Genomic DNA, 18,652 nt, shown 5'->3' with positions numbered 1-18,652 from the left:
TTACATATAAAAACCCAATAGACCTTTAAATATATTTTGAAACCACAATAAGCTGTTTTAGAATTAACAATGACTCTATCTCATAACGATATGTATCGGTAATTGCCAACCTTAACTGGTTTAATTTGGTAAACTTGCTTCTTCTTTTAGGGGACTTCACATCGACTTCATTACCCACATAGACTACATTACCCAGCATCCTTTCCGGCACCTCAAAGGCTTATGGGTAGGTTACCAACGTCCTTGTCTCGCCAAGCACAGCACACTGACCGCCTGCACGGAAAGGCTTGGGGATACCTGCGATTCGCTTGCACTTGAATAAAACCCTGTTTCAGACATGATGGCAGCAAGATTTCTCCGCCGCGCTCTGCCCGCGCTGAGGCAGACTCGCTGCTACGCCGAGGTAGCTTCTGGTTCCCCGCAGATGTCCTTCACGTTCGCCTCCCCCTCACAGGTAGCTAACTGACGGCGAGGCTTCACGGGCCCAGTCAGCCATTCATCTAACTAACTTGTTTATGTGTCACCACAGTTTATTCTGACAATGTGAGACTAACTCTGCCTCTTTGGTTATGTAGAAGTTAGTGTTTGTGTGTGAGTGTTAGCTGTAGTTAACGCACGCAGTTTTAGTGGAGGCTCAGTAGCGAGTGTTAGCGTAGCACGCTAACGATAGCTAACCTAGCTGTCATTCATCGTCTTTGAACAGGAGCCTACACTCGAACCATTGAAACCGTGACCCTCTTATTGTGACCTTTCATGATAAACGTGCACACCTGCACGCTTTTATTGTAATTGTTTAAAGCCGTTAAATGTGAAGCGTGAAATACAGCACTCTCTAACCTTGACATTCGTGTCAGTGATTACATGCAGTAGTTGCACAGTTCAATTAATGACATGCAAACTGTCCTAATACTATGTTTGTAATGTTTACAATTTGACTGTGGTTTCTTTGAATAGATGCTAACTGTTCAGGCTGGGTGATATCAATTCCCTCAATATAATAAAAGGCTAAATTTATACACTGGTAGAAAAGAAATCTATTTAAGTAACAAGTGTGGCATCCGGTGTGTCTAGACTTTAAAAATATGGTTTTCTACTGAATGACAATTTTCAATAAACCCTAGAAATGGTTGGACAACCCCAGTAGATCAGCAGTGTTTGACATATTTAGACAAATAGGCAAACCTTTTAGACATTCCCTTTACTTATATCTCTATCTCCCTTCTTTTACATTTCTGACGTGCAGTTGTAACTTCAGCAGGTTATCTTGACCATGTCTGCATCCCTAAATTAATTCAGCCAATCAAATTGCTGCGATTTGATTGGCTAATTGGGTGTTATAAATGACAGGTGTACGTAATAAAGTAGCTTGTAAGTGTATGTGTTTTCATTTAATTTCTCATTATTCTGCTAATGCAAAATAAAGCTGTTTGTCTAAAGCATAATACAATTTTTTGTGTGATTTAAGAATAATTACATTTCGTATGTATGTATGTTTGTATTCACATAAGTGTATACATACAAAATGACAAAATGTACCTTGTGCTGTCTAATTAGTTCTCGTTGACCTTGGAAAAGATGTATAAACTGCTGAAAAGGTCGTCATGGAATTCTTAACATCCTTGAACTTTTCGAGTTTCACTCATTATCTGACATTTCTATCTGTATAAACTGATATTTTGCCCAACCCTATGTCATTCAGCAGTTCTTAAATCACCTCATGTATCCCTCTATCCCCTCTCTCCAGGTGTTTTTCAAAGAGGTCAGTGTGAAACAGGTCGATGTGCCCACACTTACTGGTGCGTTTGGTATCCTTCCTGCCCACGTGCCCACCCTGCAGGTGCTCAGACCCGGTGTTGTCACAGTCTTCGGTGATGACGGCTCCACAGCTAAATATTTTGGTGAGATTGTGCTTTTAAAAAGGAATTTATTGATTGTCGCCATGCCTTAACCGAAGGACTGTGATGTTATTTTCCTGCTGATTAAATGAACGACAGTACAAGATTATTTGTCATTGCCACAGAAAAGAGAGGCATTTGATTAGGCGTTAGATTCACCTTGAGGAGGTGACGGAAATGTTGAATGTGGAAAATCCACCCTGAAACCGCGACTCAGGAAATGTACTGTCTATATTATACAATGTTGATTTTCTTTTAAATGTCAAGGAAAAGATGTTGTCATTTGTATTCACACTTTTTGTGTGTATCTGTGTACACAGTGAGCAGTGGGTCAGTAACGGTCAATGCCGACTCTTCAGTGCAGCTGCTCGCAGAGGAGGCTGTTCTCTTGGACCAGCTCGACATTGCAGTAAGTGTAATGGCTTAATCACATCACTTACGACAGAGGTATCTTTATGTACTGTAACATTGGCCAGTATGAATGTGAAAAACACTTGACTGAATTGTTTTCTTCTTAATAGCTTTTACAGGATTTTTATCAAACTTTTGCTAACGCAACTACAGTTTTACGTTTGGGTGAGCAGGAGTTTGCAATACAAAATTATTAGATGTGTAGCATCATTATTATCAAAATCTCAACATGTGAAATCTTGATTTTTTTCCCCAACATTATCCAAAAACATTCTGTCCGTCAGACTAAAAGCACATAAAGATATTTTATTTATCAAAATAACTTGTTTGCGTATATGTATGCATGTATGTATTTATATATATATATGTATATATATATATATATATATATATATATATATATATATATATATATATATATATATATATATATATATATACATACATACATACATACATACATACATACATACATACACACACACATACGCATGTGTGTGTATATATATGTATATGTGTATGTATATTAGTATAAAGGTAAATAAAATAATATACAAAATAAAGTTATTATAATTAAATTCAAGTTAAATATTCTTCTGAATGTTATGGGAGACATGCTGGTGTCTATGTAGCTGCCTGACCTGCTGTTGTTGTGGTGTATTTTCTTTAAATGCCACAAGAGGGAGTATCTTTAGGTAATTTAGGTAATTTATCTTGTTTTGAAATTCCTTTTTATTTTCTGCCCTTTTTGCTTAAAAGTTCACTCTAATGTTTCTTCCTTTCTGTGAAGAGGAAAAAAAGAGTCTCCCCAAAATATAAGGTTAAGTGATTTCACCATTGTAAGAGTCTGAATCATCACACAACATCCCAAAGAAAAACTCCCGCTGCTTGTAAATGGCTAAATGTTTAATAGCAAACCAGCACAGAAAAGTTGGGTGTGGACTCAACAACAGTTAATTATAGTTAGTTAGTTAATGATGCAGTTAAAAATGCATCAACACCTTTGTGACACAGTCCCAAGAAACTATTGATCTTAATTGCCATAAAGGTGTAGTATCTAATGCCTTGATAATTGACCTGATCACATTATGTCCTGCAGGTTTTCCTGTAATTGGATGCGTTTTAATATGTATTTGCTTCAATGACTTTCACAGCTAATGGTGACATTGATCTTTTTTAATATCAAGTGTGTTATGGCTCTGTTTGATTCTTGTAGTAAAGATTTTGAATGTGTTGTAAATGCCAGAGGTCAGTGTTTTAACCTGCCTGAACATGCCGTCTTAAGATATGAAGTCAGCCTTCATATCTTAAGAATTAAATAAATATAAATAACATTAAAGTGAAAACAGATTCATTAGATGATAGGTCATTGGTAAATCTGTTTTACTTGCTGGATCCACGCGACATCTTAAGAGTTAACTTCCCTTTGGCCTTAGCATTAATATTATAGCACTTACAATTTACATTGGGTTGTTTTTGTCCCATTGTCATAAATAATGAAACAACTTCTCTGCATTGATTATACAGGCTGTTTTCTTCACTCTGCACTTCTCTTTTGTACCTGACATGTCCTTGAGAGTTTGAAATCTGGAATGTTTCTACAGTGTTGACTTCACAGTGGAGGAGGTTAAGCAAACATGAAGTACTGCTTTATTATGGTGCTGTGTGGGTATCAACTTTCAAAGCTGTTGTCATTATGTGTCGGATTAAAAGGTTAACGTCAGTGTCTTCCTTTCTCTGTAAATGTGTATTACATCTCTGAGAGGAGAACATGGAAATTCTCATGCTTCGCCTGCCTTGTCGTACACCTTTTAGATTTCTTCTTGCTGATGCTGGTTGTGAAATCAGAAACCTGCCTTTAACTTTGAGAACTTGAAATTAGAAGGGATTTACACTATTTTCCCCTTAAACACTTTCAGTTATTGTTAAAATGGTTTTAACAGTAACTAAAGATGACTTTTGTACACTTGACTTGCTCCAGTGGATGCTTAAGTGACAGCAGGTTTCAAGATGAATTCACTTTAGCCATTTCACTTAAACATTGTAAGCCCCCTCGCCCCCTTATCTTCTTTCTCTCCCAAAATAGAAATTAAAGGGTCTTTGAATTAAGCAATTATTTTAATTGACTCTCTGAGTGACTGGATATTTCAGCTGTCTCTCTCTCATTCCTCTATCCATTGTGGCCCACTATAGATTCTTATTTTTAAGATGTTTCCTATATTCAAACTTGCACTGTAGTGTACAGCTTAAAAAAATAATTGCTTTTCAAATGGAAATTGCGATTTTAAACAATGCAATTAGGAAATGGCAAAGGCTGCAATTTATTTGTTCCAGCGCCGATTGTTCTGTGTTCCGTGCAGACGAAGAAATAAAAGTAAATACCGATAACATTTCATATCTTTAAGTAATCATCTTGTTGCAGAACCCTGATTTTTCACTTTTTAATCCTTTTGTTATACAAATAATCTCTGCAAAATGTCAGCAAAGTGTGTGTTAGTCAATTTCTTATGGATCTTTTTGCGTTAATGACATTTCTGTGACATGTGTCCATATCCAGTTTGTGGAGGCGTGCATAATTACTGGCTGCTCACCCTGGTTTGTCTCTCAGCAGGGACGTGGTCTTTGACTGCAGAGGCTTAGTCTGAACCCACTCAAGGTTTCTTCCTCTTGTCATTTTGATGTGCTGTGCTGATGAGCACCTTCCAGCTCGTAATTAACCATCTGATCAGAGCTGCAGTCGAGCCCTTGTTCAAATGTCAGTCTTGTTAATGGCCGGCAGCATTTTTATGCACTCGCCGTGGAGGTGTTTGTCTTTGACCTTGGGCAGTACTGGTGTCACTGTCAAGTTGACTTCATCGCTGTAAATGAGTTTTGTTTTTCGTTTTTTTTTTTCCCCTCCCTTGTCATCTTCCACTTTGCAGTAACAATGCACATGGGCCCACACTGTTAATAAGGAGAGAAAGGTCAGTCACTGTTGAATTATAGCAGATGTGTCAATTCCCTACTGGGAGACCTTTAACTTCCAGCTATGTTTGGCATTTCTTGCTTCTAATCGCGACTGTGACAAATGGAGCTTTCAGAGCAAAGAGGCAGAAGGGATTTTCTCCCCACTTTTGAGTCTTTCTTCTTCTTTTTCTTTTTTTTTTTTTCCAGCCTTTGACTTTTATGTTTCAGTTTGCCTCAGAGTGTGGATTGATGACTTGATACGGGTTACTTGGACAGTGTGAGAGGTGAAGCAGGTTGCAGATATTGAATACCGAAAGCATGTTAACAAAGGTAGACAGAAAATTACATGTTTGTGCTTAAACAAAACAATTTTCTTTTCTTTTCTGGTTATATCACACAGTCACAATGGCCTTATACTTGTAGTGTTAACACCGGGATAGTTAGTTTCGTCTGTTTATAAAAAGTGCACATGGTTGTTTTCAGTAAAACTCGCGTTGTGAATCCTCAACATTTGCGATGTCGATCTCAATGCTGTCCACTCTTGTGCCATTTAATATCCTCTGAATGGGAAAATAATTAAGAAAATCCAAACTAGCGATTGAGGCCATCTTACTTCAATCAATACTGTATCCATTTTTATGAACAGTGAAGGTGTAAAAACATTCAACATTGTCATTTTTGTTATTTAAATGGTCTTTTTTTTTTTGTTCCAGGCTGCCAAGGCCAACCTGGAGAAAGCCCAGTCTCAATTGGCCGGCACATCTGACGAGGCAGCGAAGGCCGAAGTTCAGATCAGCATAGACGCCAACGAAGCCATCGTCAAGGCTCTGGAATAGACTTGTGGTATGACGCTTCCTCTTCCATGATCATGTTATCCGTCCTTTTGACTTTGTTCAATCCAGGTTTAAACTGTACGACAGGAACAGTTGGATTTACTGAAATAGAGTGATGTGTTTTGTGTGCATCACGCTGACTCCATATTTTCCTCCCTCCTCTAGGTAATTTTTCCTCTTCCTGGAAATCAATGGCTCATCGGTCCACCTCAGTCATGTTCATGTCCAGAGGCTTTCGTGCTTGCTTTGTACAGTGGATGAAATTAAAAATAAATTTATTTGGAATTACTCGGGCATGGCGTCTTTGGTATTTGTTTTATTTCTCTTGTGCTAGGATTCATTCAAACTGAGGTAATCCAATTGAACTTCTACGTCTCTGATTACAGCTGTGTCTTCATTAGGTGTTTAACATCTCCTAGGCCAGTTCATTGCAGTGCAGAGTTTTATTTGTTTCTGCCACTTGGGGGCAGTAGAGATGAGCCATAGTTTTCACCAGAGCAAAGCACACATTCTGATTTACATGACGTCTTTTCAAAGGAAGGACTGGTTACGGGATGTGATTTCCTTTTAGTCTTTCGTAATTACAGACATGTCCATTTAAAAAGCTTCAAAAAGGGTTTCATTTATTTGAACCCTCAGTCGCTGCCTTGACTTTTTTGTATTGGCTGTGCTGTGTGATCTCAGGCTTGTGTGACCGAGCCAGGAAAAGTCCTCCACTGTCCGTTCTGTGGTAAACTGAGGCGCTGATCTCACTCGCGTGCCTCTCTGAGTGCTCTTTAAGATGTGGAAGTATCGACTCTTACACAGAAATGCTGATATCATGTGCATAGTGAAAGTGCTGCTCAAAGCACTGTTGTTTTGTCTCATCTAAAATACAGTATTACTGTATTTAATAAGTTTTAGAAACCTCTAACGTGATGAAATATTATTTTCCTTCACCGAATAGCACAGTGTGTAGACTTAGGCCAGAAACCATCAATAAAATATTCTCCTTCTCAACACCTCTCACACATCCAGCTCTCTGTTCTTTCTCGTCTGTCTCTTTGATCAAAACCTTATCCCAGCTACACACACACACACACACATTCACTCTCACTCACTTGGCAAAAGACACTCACACTCAGTCATCAGTCAGCCTCGGGGCCTGGAGACATGTGAGTGAGTAACACTTCAGGCAGAAGAGATGAAACGATCATGCCAAAACCACTACTTCTTTAATCCAGATTTATGATGGGGGCTGTTGAAACCGAGCTCTTTGATTCTGCTCTCTGCTCCACTGAGGTGCCACCGTCCACGAAAAGGCAGAGCAGGGAATGATCGCCTGCTTCCCATGTGCATGCTCATTTTTCTTTTTTTTTGTTTTTTTCTGCAGAGACGCCGCGACTTTCCATCTTTTCTCCCCCCCTTTTTTTTTTTCCAGAAAGACTTTGCAGCGATAGAGGAAGTAGTATTTGTTTGGACGCGAACCATCACTGTGTGCATTTTTTTTTTAGTAAGGAAGAACAACTGAGTCATCTCCTCTTCAGCCTGAGGAACTCGACGTCTCGTACACAAACTGTCCCGACCAGAAAGCTGGAGTGCCGTGCGTGCGTTGATATAGAAGCGGTGGAGTGCTGTGCATTGATAATGGATGATGAGTATCCATCCAGTGAGAGCCACTTACTCAAGAGCCACTCTGTGCTTCAGGGCTGATGAGGCCTGTGATAATAAGACACTGTCTGCATTATCTCCCAACAGATGACCATGTACTGTCATTAAAAGATTGCACCGTCTGCAGTGTGGGGAGAGAATGATATGATACATAGCGTGACGGCTCATGTTGTCATCTTTGGAGTGTTAATCTCGACACAAAGCTGCTCGGAGCTTTGTCGGGGTTCAATGGGTTCTACAGTGTTTCACTGAGCCAACCAGGCGGGAATGAAGACCAGCCCATGTGAATCATCCGGTGTTGTTGTCGAGTCACTAAATATCGAGTCGAGTCTTGAGTCACCGAAGCGTCCGAGATGAGTCCAAGTTGAATCCCCATTTGTCTGAGTCATTAAGGTGAAGTCCCAAGAGTGCTCCACTAACTGATTTACATACAGAATTGTTTTATTTTTTATTTCAACAGATGAGAATTGTTCACTTGCGAAATCGGGGAGTGTGTTGACATTGAGGGAAATTTAGCCGCCTTGGCAGAGAGAGCACTTTCACACCGGCAATCACCGAGTCTCGTTTGGGCTTGAGTTCGGTTCGGAACGCGGCAGCGAAGTGGAGGAACTAAATCATGAATGGTGGGCATTGCTCAATGCACAGTGTTAGTGTAAATAAACATGACAGAGCTCCTGAGGACACTTTAATCACAATCCTTGATTTAAAAAAAAAAAATTGTGATTATTGACTAAAGAGATTAAATGTCAATTGTTCCCTCTGCTGACATGAAAAGTAAATGTTTAATTGACAAGAATTAAAGACTCATCCATCGCTTAAAATGAAAACGGCTGCTCAAAAGAGATGAAAGAGGAGTTCGTCCTGAGCCCAGGCATTTGTCAATGTAATGGAAATATCTGTCAGTCAAGGAGTGGGCAGTGAAATGAATCATTAACTCAGTGGAAAGAAATGAGGTGCTGATTTTTCTTTATACAACATTACACCAGCTGTGAGACCATGTGATATTTTCCTGTGTGCCTTCACAGTGCCTCGAGACACTCACAGTCTCCGTCACCGGCCGAATATGGATATCGACTTTAACCTCGTCACACCTCAAACACAGATAAGAGTCTCTGAGTGAACACTTCAACCCAAAACAAAAAAAAACCCCTTCATCATTTAACATCGATGCTTTTATTAGCCTCGTGAAAATCAAGGGACACACTTCACATGCGCAACCCAATTGACATTTCACTCCTCGTGCTAATGATAATTCATGCAGCTGACAGCGCTAGGAGACCTGCTAATTAATCAGGCACAATTATGTAAAAAAAATTAATAAAATGTTGTAACTGGTGAATTATATTGGAGTAATGCGGGGGAATGGGGGGTGTGACACATGCCGAATTATGAGACAGTGAGTCAGCAAAAACACAGCAAGGTGCACGTATACCTGTGATGTGACGTCATGTTTTGACTCTACTCTTTTTTTCACGGGGAAAGTTAACTTCTAATGCGAAACAAATGTCATTTACATTCCCACCGCTGTCAAATGACGTCCCGCGGTGTCAATTAAGACCTCAGCTCCACACGACTCTCTGTGTTTCTATGGTGGTGTTTGGATTGCACGTTGCTTGGCAACACAGTAACGCCCAGCACACGGGAAGTGATTAATGTCAAGACAGATGGAGGCATCAGCAACATTGTGCTAGTAAAGTGAGGCACCTGCAAGCAGATTTGGGTGTGAAATGAAAGCACCCACAGAAAACAGAAGTGAATTCTACCGCTCGGTCATTCAGCAGCTTGACAGTATAAACACTTCTTCTTCCCACCCGCCCCTGTGCTGCTGGTGTATTCACACAAACGCCCCTCAGTCAGGTCTGAAAGCGTTGCCTGACGGGTGAAGACCACGGCCTACAAATAGTGTGACATTAAAGCCACCAAAAGTCACACACTGCAGCTTTAAGTTCTCAATCATCCACACAGAAAATGGCTACAGGATAGTGAGACCGTGTGGCGGTGCAAAGGTAAATGTGAGGAAATTAAAGGTAAATGCTTGAGAGCGATGAGCCAGCGCTGACTTTGGAGATTGCACTTTTTCAACACAACAAAGTGCGGCGGTGAATTACACGTATCATCTGCCCTGGCACTGTGGCTATCATGTGGGACACCTGGGATCCTTGTATGTGAAATCTACCTTTTCCCCCCTTCCAAGATACGGTCTGTCGCGGCTAAACGGAGGCTGTGCTGCAGTACGAGCGAAAGAGAGGCTTCCAGAGAGCGGAGCTGACTGAAGAACTGACCTTTTGGTAGGACTGTGTAAAGTGGGGGCCTGCAGACTCTCAGTCAGCTGTCAGATACTGCATCCAGCCTGGTAGTGGGAGTAGGGCCCTGACACCAGCCTCCCACCACTCTGCCCTGTTTGTGTCATCCATCTCTCCATTCTTACAGCCTTCCATTCCAATCAAACACCCACCCGTCAAATACACACACACACACAGAGTCAGGCACAGCCACAAACACTCGGCCAGACACAAACACTCATACAAACACAAATATATTTCAGTCTGTGCCAGCAAGGTAACATTTCTACAAATAGCCGTGTGGGCATTTCGGAGAATATCGCAAAGCCGCAAACAGAGCCTGCTGTAAGGGTGAGATAATCAGCTTTGTGGTGAGAGCAAATGGCCTCTGAGTGGCAAAGCAGGTAATCATGACAGTGTTTTTGTGGGAGAGGGAGGAATGCTTTTGTGCTGCAGGTTCAGGGACATGCGTGTCGAAAAACAACCACTGCAGACGCCTGTATCTACCATCTACAGTATGCTGTCAAAATAAAGGGAAAAAAACAACAACTAGAATTTAGCACCCAGCTGTTTTAAATGTGTCCGTTGACAAACATTTTCAGGCTGCACAACTTTCAGATGTGGCTTGAACTTTAAGCATGAACTGGCAAAAAGGTCTTGTACATACTAACCCCAGCACTTCCTGTTTACGCCCCCTTTTTCTTCTGTGTAACATGCAAACAATCACAGCTGTGAATTCTAAGCAGTGAATCCATGGGACCAGGTACATGTGAAAGATTTACTCCTGTGTCATTCTTAAAATATTGGGCGACCTTGACTTTTGTTGACCACCGGAATCAGATCAGCGATACCTGTGATGTCACGTTCACAAAGATGGGACAGACTGGCGGACGGACAAACGAACGCACAATCACAACGCCTCTGGCCATTTCCGTCACTGGCATGGAAGGACAAGCGACAACAATATACCCTTTTATAGTATCATATATTTTTACAGTCATGAAACCTGAACCTGGTCTTATTTGTGACTCATTTGTGAACCCAGTTCAAGAGTGGCTCGTTGCAGCACGGTGAGGCACATTTACACGAGCCGGAAAAAAAGAAAACGCGCTGCAGATTTGCTTAAATCATGCTTGGCGTTCATCCATATCCCCGGTCTGTTTCCAGTTTACGGTGATCTTCACTCAATTACACATCACCAAAGAGAAGCGCCCACTCTTCCATTTGATTGTAAATTCGAGGTCCTAATTTGCAAATGTTAATAGTTTTGGCATAAATGAAGACTAAAGGATGTAAGAACGTAGAAGGAGATGTGAGGTGATGATGTGAGGCTGGGACAGATGTGTAAAGACATTCTCTTTCTTTCCCACACAGCTGCTGACAAAGACGCTAGTGGCTGTGTGGCATTCCAGCCTCAGGTGCCACATGTGACAAGGGTCATGTAAGTGCATCAGCAGGGTGGGACCCATGTGTATACACAACCTGAGTATGTGTGTATGCCTGGGTCGGATGCAGGTACAATTATAGAGACAAAGAGTGCTGCTGGATAGGGTAGGTAAGGTAAGACAGTGTCATGTGGGATTCTTTAACGCCCATCTCAACCCCAATAAGAACATAATTAAATAAAAACAAGTGTATCCAGATGCAGCTGTGAGGGGAAGTTCAACTTTCAGGGTGAAGATCAGGGTTCGATGTGGTTCGGACTCTCCCATGCTGCTAACAAACGACAAATGCTGGGCGTGGTCTGAAGGGGCAGCAGCTGGGCCCTTCTTTTTTAAAGTGGACAGAGTAACGCTACGTTTTTGACGATGACAATCAGTGCAGCCACTGCTGAGAGCGCAGGGTTTGATTGTTTTCCTGAGCTCTACAAAGCGGAACAGCACTTCCGTTGACTAGTCACGTCGCTGGCGAATTTCACCACTCCTCTACCTCCTAGCCCGGGCACTATCCCATACTTTCAACTTCTTCTTCTACGGTTAAAAATAGTAATATAAAGCAGGACACAGCACCAAACTTCACCTAAAGGAAGGAGCAGTGCCAACAATACGTATAGAACTGTCTTTGTGTGCTTGTTTTGTCGTTTAGCATTAGCAATAGCCGGCTACAGGCTAAGCTACACGCTACGCTTGTGTTCATTTGCGTGTGTGTTTATCATCTCGGGAACCACAACGTTATCCAAGCTACAGGCGTCCCGCAGCAGTCTTTCACTTGTCACAGTGTCTTCTGACTCCGGATCAAAAGCGTAAGGGATTACGGGATTTCTCAATGTTTTGATCATCGCTAGCGGTGCATCTGCCTTTCCAGAGGGGGCGCTGCGGGTCTGAGCGCTGACGTGCCAATGACGTCACTTCCAGGTCACTGGCCAATCACGAGACAGTCTGTGCTCTGTGGGTGTGGTTTTGGTTTGTGGTTTGAGACATTTACATCAGCTCGTTTGTAGCCACTAGGACGTTTTTGACCATAACATCGACTTCGTGTTTGTAAGTACACCTCCATATCTCACATATAAGTGAGATAAGACCATTCTATGGCCTCTTTAAATGCTAAACCAGGAACTGTATCAAGCCAACTGTGTTTTTCTTCTTGCTGCACAGTTATAGTGACATAACAGACGGACGGAACAGGTGGTCCTTTCAAATGGGATGTCATTTTGAGAAACTCTGGCGGCATCATGTCACGGCAATTTGGACTGAGCTGTAAAATAAGGTAAAGACGGACATTTTACTTTTTCTTTGAGAGCTCTGTAATGCAGGACTTTTAAATAAGACCACACGGTAGTGTAGTGGTTAGAGTTGTTGCCTTGGAGCAAAAAGACCTGGGTTCATGACCTGCTTGACAAGGGTTTTTCTGCACAGAGTTTCCATGGGTGTTCTCCTACAGACCCTGCGATTAACAAGCATCCTGTACAGGTTGTATCCCGCCTTTCACCCCATGTCTGCTGGGATTGGCTCCAGTGACCTGTGACCCTCATGTGGAGGATGTAGTGGTAGAAAATAGATGATTGGATTAACTTAGAAATATGGACAAATTACTAAGTCAAATGAGTTCAAACTTCACATCGCTCTCCCAATATGTGGTCATACTGGTCATCTTTTTTATGTCGCCCAATCAGCTGACTGTGGTGGGTCTAGCTCCACCCATACCATACTATTACTCTGGTACCCCAAGGGAAGGGTACTGATAAACGCAATGGTTGGGGTTGGTTAATTTGGCAATAGTCTTAATAGAATATATCATTATTTGTAGGCTGCAACCTTCATGAAGAAGGATGCAGCCTACAAATACTGTAATGTTACATTATTTCTGTTCACAAAGACCAAACAGCGCCGTTATCATCAACAAAAGTCGCCAACAAAGTTACTCACTAAATATAGCAAAATCCCGAGTAGCCACTCATTTTGATGCAGCCTGAACCTGTTAGCTTGAAATAACTGCCGATTCCTGTCAGTGTAAGGACTGATACTGGTGCCGTGAGAGCACTATGACCTTTCGTGCCCCCACTGACAGTATGCACAGATCTATGTTTAACCATGAGACCAATGAGGAGGCTCATTTCAGGCTGGTTTTACATTTCTAATGCATTTCTCAGTAAGAGGTCGATGTCTAACAAAGCAGATGCACATGAACAGCTTCACTGTTGCTCTGCAACACTGATTCCTAACCAGGAATACTTCAACCGCAGAGGTACTTTCACAGCTGGGGATATAACGACCGTGAGTATCTTTAGTAATAAACATTATTCAAATATCTGAGTCACTTGTAAAACCTGCACACCACCCTAGTTGGAAAGAATGCAGAGACACTGAAACGCCCAAAATAAAGTTCAAACTGTTACAAGAATAAATGTGAGGGGCAGCCCATGGCCTAGTGGAAAGGGAACTTGGTTTTTAACCAGATGGTTCTTGGTTTGAGTCCCCATCAGGTACCCAACCTCCAATGCTCCCCGTGTGCTGTTCAGTGGCTGCCCACTGCTCTTAATTCTAGGACTCATTTAATGAAACTAAATAAAGTAAAATAGCCACAACTCATGGAAATAAAAATGAATCAATATCACATAATATTAAACTTCATCACATTGTAACAGTGTAACTTGAAATGATCTGATTATAACGTGATAGTTTATCGCATCATGTGGAACATTTCCGTTTGTAAAGAGATGATTTACCTTTTTTAATAGTTTCTCGTTACAGTGTGATAAAGTTGTGTGTCTTGTTAAAAAAGGTGAAAAGTATCATATGGTACAAAGTCATTTTTTTTCCCCCCGTTCTTGTGTGGCAACAATAACAAAACAATAAAGGCTGAGCAGTTCAACTTAATTGCTTAAAAATAATAAAGCAAAGTGGTGAGATTGCTGGTGGCAGTGCATCTGACAAACAGTGCTGTAAATAATCTGGCAACTGGAATCATGACACAGTGATTGACGGCTATTAAAGACCGTAAATGGTAAATTTTCCATCTGTATGACAGTCCATGTCAGAGTCATGCAGGGACGGGGCTCAAGGAGGCTGGAGCTGGGGGTTTGCATAGCCGACAGCTGTGGAGCAACGCTAACTGTGGTACCAGCTCAGTGCTGCTAATCTTGGCAAAGACACTTGGTCCGTCCCAAACAAGGGACCAAGCGCTGATCCCCGGGCGCTGATGACGTCTGATTGCTCCGCTATCCGTTTGCAGGGTTAGTCATCACTTGGATAATGGGAATTTTCCTGTCAAGCTCCCATCCCCCTGTTTGCATCAGTCATTCCCATGTGATCTGTCCACCAGACCCAGGGCTCTGTTTTGTTTTTTTCTGTTTTTTTTTGTCCCCTGGCCTCTTGAGACTTTTTTTTCACACACTCACACACACATTTTCATTCAGTCGGTTTGTTTGCAGCTACATGAAGCTGCTCTAACCTCTGTTTCCAAAACAACCACAGGATCCACCATGAGCACACAACCACACACTCATCGTTAAAGTGGAGTCAGAAAGGTGTTGCCCTTTAATTGCATGTTTTTGACAGGTGGGAACCTTGTTTCATGCCGGTGTGTGTGTGTGTGTGTGTGTCACATTACGGGGACTTGTCTTCCTCGTGGGGACAAAAAGAAAGGTAACATGTTGTAGGGTTGGAATGATTTAAGTGTTAGGTTAAGGTTAGAGTTAGTAGTTATGGTTAAGGAGAATGCAAGTCAATGCGGTGTCCTCCGAAGTCATGGAAACCAGACTGTGTGTGTGTTTGTGTGTGAGACATGGTGAAAGAGGAATTGAGGCAGAGTGTAAATAACACTACAGAAGCACCGCTGGTTTGCCTTTCCTTCCTCTTGAGCCGTGTTGAAACCACGGTGTCATTGTTTCTGTTCTGCCACCTGTGCAGTTTTGAAACTTTCCAACGGACACAGGATTTCGCCGAATCTCAGTGTCACAAACGATGAGATGAGAAAACGACACGTGTCTCGCGTGACGTCGCTTAAGGGAGAAGGTAATTAATGCCACCGCGTGATGTAAACAAGCTGGCCTTGTTGCTCTGCTGACTCATATACAAATTAGGTAGAAAGGCACACATGGAGCGGCTAAAGGACTTTTTACCACTTCCCTTTATGTCGACATGAACGCATCTCCACTTTTATTACAACAAGATGGATAAATGTCACTGATGACATTCAAGTAACTTCCATTATCTCACCCAGTCCAACGTTTTTGTCACATTACATCACCAAATGTTTTTCTTGTTGTACGCAGAACTGTGCGAAAATCCACCAGCTTTGTTGTTTTTATGTCTGTAAAATTCTGTGACCATTGGCATTTTGGTTGAAACTCATATATAACGTGTGTTTTAATGCTCAAGCTCGTCTTGAATAAAAGGTCTAATAGACCTTTTCAGCAGCAGATATTCAGTGACAGGAGATAATAGAGAAACTTAGGTTTTAACCTTTTAAATGTCACCTGTAGAAGCTGTTACTATACATTTATGTGTATGTGTATATATATATGTCTATATATATATATATATATATATATATATGTCTATATATATACATATATATATGTATATATATATATATTACAATTGCATAAATGTTTCCCTATTTGCTGGATTTGTTCCATTATTACATACATTGCGAATCTAATGGTGGCCTCAGACTTTCGTTGTTGTTGTTTTTCAATCACACAAAATAAATTAGGGAAAGAAACATTCGGAACCTTCGCCAAATTGTCCGTGTCAATGCAAATTTTTAATTAGAGAAATAAGAGCGCAAATTGCAGAAATGAAACTAAATGTGACACGCTTAAAACACGACAGACCGGGTGACCTCTGTCACTGTAGTGACTGGCAACTCAATGTGGCTTCACAGTCACAAGACTCTGCTGGAGCACTATAGGAAAATATGCCCACAAGCTAATTTCCACCTTGCACTCCCAAAGCAGGCAGAAATAACCACTCTAACATGCATGGACCGGCTCTGGCTTGGATTCCATGCCTGGGGTCTGTCTCATGCTGGTGGCACCTATGAGTGTGTGTGTGTGTGTTTGTGTAAAATCAGTCTTGTATAAAAAGGAAAGTACAAGTATCTTACCAGAAAAGGACTTTGGTAGAAGTTGAAGTCACTTTTTATAATATTACTTAAGTAAAAATCAAAGTAAGTATTAAGTAACAGTAACTTTCTGAGATAAAATGTTCTTAGTTTTAGAGGTAAAAGTTTTAAAAGAGTGAAGATTGAGCCACGGTAGCTGTTCCGTCAGCTGTTGCACAACCGAACAAGCAGTATTGCAAATGATCTGCGTATGTATTTATTTTTATCTTTTTTTTTTTATTCTTGATTTATTTATTCGAGTAATTGGTTCAGTTCAGTTTCATTTATTTCATCTTTGGCAGTGAAGCGTGGAGCGCTTTTACTCTTCTTACTTGGTTGTATCATGTTTTTCTCTCACACATTATTATGTTTGTCTGTAAGATGTTTGTCAAAGGGTACGACTCTCTGAAATCTGCAAAACTGATCTAACAAACGGAGTGGCTTGACTTCAAAGTCGGCATTTTAATAGATTTTCCGCGTTGATTTATTTATTTATTTATTTATCTCACACTCGCAGTGCAGTGCTACTTTCATTTTAGACATGTTTAATATGTCCAAAGAAATAAATGCCAAATGCCAGTGTAGCTTGCTAATTAACACACACACACACACACACACACACCTCCACCATCTTCCCCCTTCCATCTTGTATTCTCCAGTCTCACAGCATCTGGGGCAGATCATCTTCACAATATTACAGAGGTTGACATTTTACACCTTTTTGGAGGAAACTCAGTTCACTTCTGCCACAAACACGTAGAACTCTACGTTTGCCTGCTGTGTTGTAACACGCCGTCCATATGGCAAATAGCTGTGGCTGCATGTGCACGTGTTCCGTGAGAGTTCATCTCAGACGAGACGTCCTCTGAATGCAGCCACTGACTGACTGCACATGTGGACACTTGGAAGGTGGGGGTTGTTCCATGCCTCCAAATAGAAAGCTGATGTACAGATCCAGACTCTGAAAAGGTCAGATAGATGGATCCGCGAACAGAGGCACTTCTTGTTACAAGAGCTGCTTGTGTAATCGGCACACAGTGTTAGAAATGTGAAAGAAATATTTAGAAATTGAAAAAAAAAACAGAAATGAATTCACTTCTCCCCGGTGTGTGTGCGTGAGTTTTCTCCACGGTTCTCCGCCTTCCTCCCACAGTCCAAATACATGCAGTGTGGGGATTAGGTAAATTGGACACTCTGAATTGAGTGTCTTTGTATTTGTCCCTGTGATGGACTGGCGGACTGTCCAGGGTGTACCGTGTGACGTGCAGTGACGTTCATGACTGGGGAGGCACTCGTCGTATGTTCAGATATATGAACAAAATAGAAGCTTGTATTTCAACTTTGACCTTCATTGAAACATTAAAGCCCACATAGACCGGAAGCTCCAATTAACGCTGCGTTTGTGTGTGTATCTGCGTCATTACCTCGTTGATGAAACCCTAACGTTTCAGAACAAACAGTTCAGCCACTGCTGAGAAAATAGCGTTGTATTGTTTTCCTGGGCTCTGCGAAGCGGATCGGCACTTCCTTAATCTGATGTCGTCATCAGAAATCCTCACCACCGTAGCGCCTCCCGGTGCGGGTACTAGTCCGGGCACATCCGGTTGCGTACATTCAACCGCAGAAGAAGAAGAACTACTCTCGTTTTAGCTGCTGAGATGCAGAGCATCCACCGTGCCAGAAGGGGGAGCTGTGTATCTGAGAGCTGGCCTATCTATTACGTCACTTCCAGGTACCTGGCCAATCACAGGACAGTGGGAAAGCTCTCGTTGGCTGGCCAATCACAACACAGTCCACATTCTAGGGGTGTGGTTTTGGTCTGAAACAGCGCGGCTGACGAGAGCGTCAGTGAGGAGATATTTTGATCGGCTTGTTTGCAGCGATTAGGAGGTTTTTAACCATGAAAACAAGTTAATATATGTAAGTAGACCTCCATAACTAACATATATGTGTGATACAAGCATTCTATGTCGCCTTTAAGTTGTTTTAAAAGCTTTTAATTACGCTTTAACCATATAGCAAGAAAAACTAAAGAATATTTATTCATATAGGGTCTTTAAGGTTGTTTTTTTTAATTAACATTTAAAAA

At 41.5% G+C, this 18,652-nt stretch overlaps 1 protein-coding gene across 1 annotated transcript; it reads left to right on the top strand.

The window, feature by feature from the left end:
• Positions 1-209: 209 nt before the first annotated feature.
• Positions 210-6,378, top strand: atp5f1d (ATP synthase F1 subunit delta). The gene is made up of 5 exons (XM_044044946.1): positions 210-454; positions 1,745-1,898; positions 2,216-2,304; positions 5,966-6,095; positions 6,251-6,378. Exons 1-4 carry the CDS (start codon positions 338-340, stop codon positions 6,086-6,088), a joined length of 483 nt encoding a protein of 160 aa, XP_043900881.1. The 5' UTR covers positions 210-337; the 3' UTR covers positions 6,089-6,095; positions 6,251-6,378.
• Positions 6,379-18,652: the final 12,274 nt, after the last annotated feature.

The sequence above is a fragment of the Solea senegalensis genome, linkage group LG14 (genome assembly GCF_019176455.1).
Source record: "Solea senegalensis isolate Sse05_10M linkage group LG14, IFAPA_SoseM_1, whole genome shotgun sequence".
NCBI lineage: Eukaryota > Metazoa > Chordata > Actinopteri > Pleuronectiformes > Soleidae > Solea > Solea senegalensis.
This window is presented reverse-complemented; position numbering and strand designations above follow the sequence as displayed.

Excerpts from the sequence above, each read along its gene's own strand:
- atp5f1d (XM_044044946.1), top strand. The coding sequence starts at position 338 with ATGATGGCAGCAAGATTTCTCCGCCGCGCTCTGCCCGCGCTGAGGCAG. Across the intron at positions 455-1,744 it reads CGTTCGCCTCCCCCTCACAG|GTGTTTTTCAAAGAGGTCAG; the intron begins GTAGCTAACTGA and ends CCCTCTCTCCAG. Across the intron at positions 2,305-5,965 it reads TGGACCAGCTCGACATTGCA|GCTGCCAAGGCCAACCTGGA; the intron begins GTAAGTGTAATG and ends TTTTTGTTCCAG.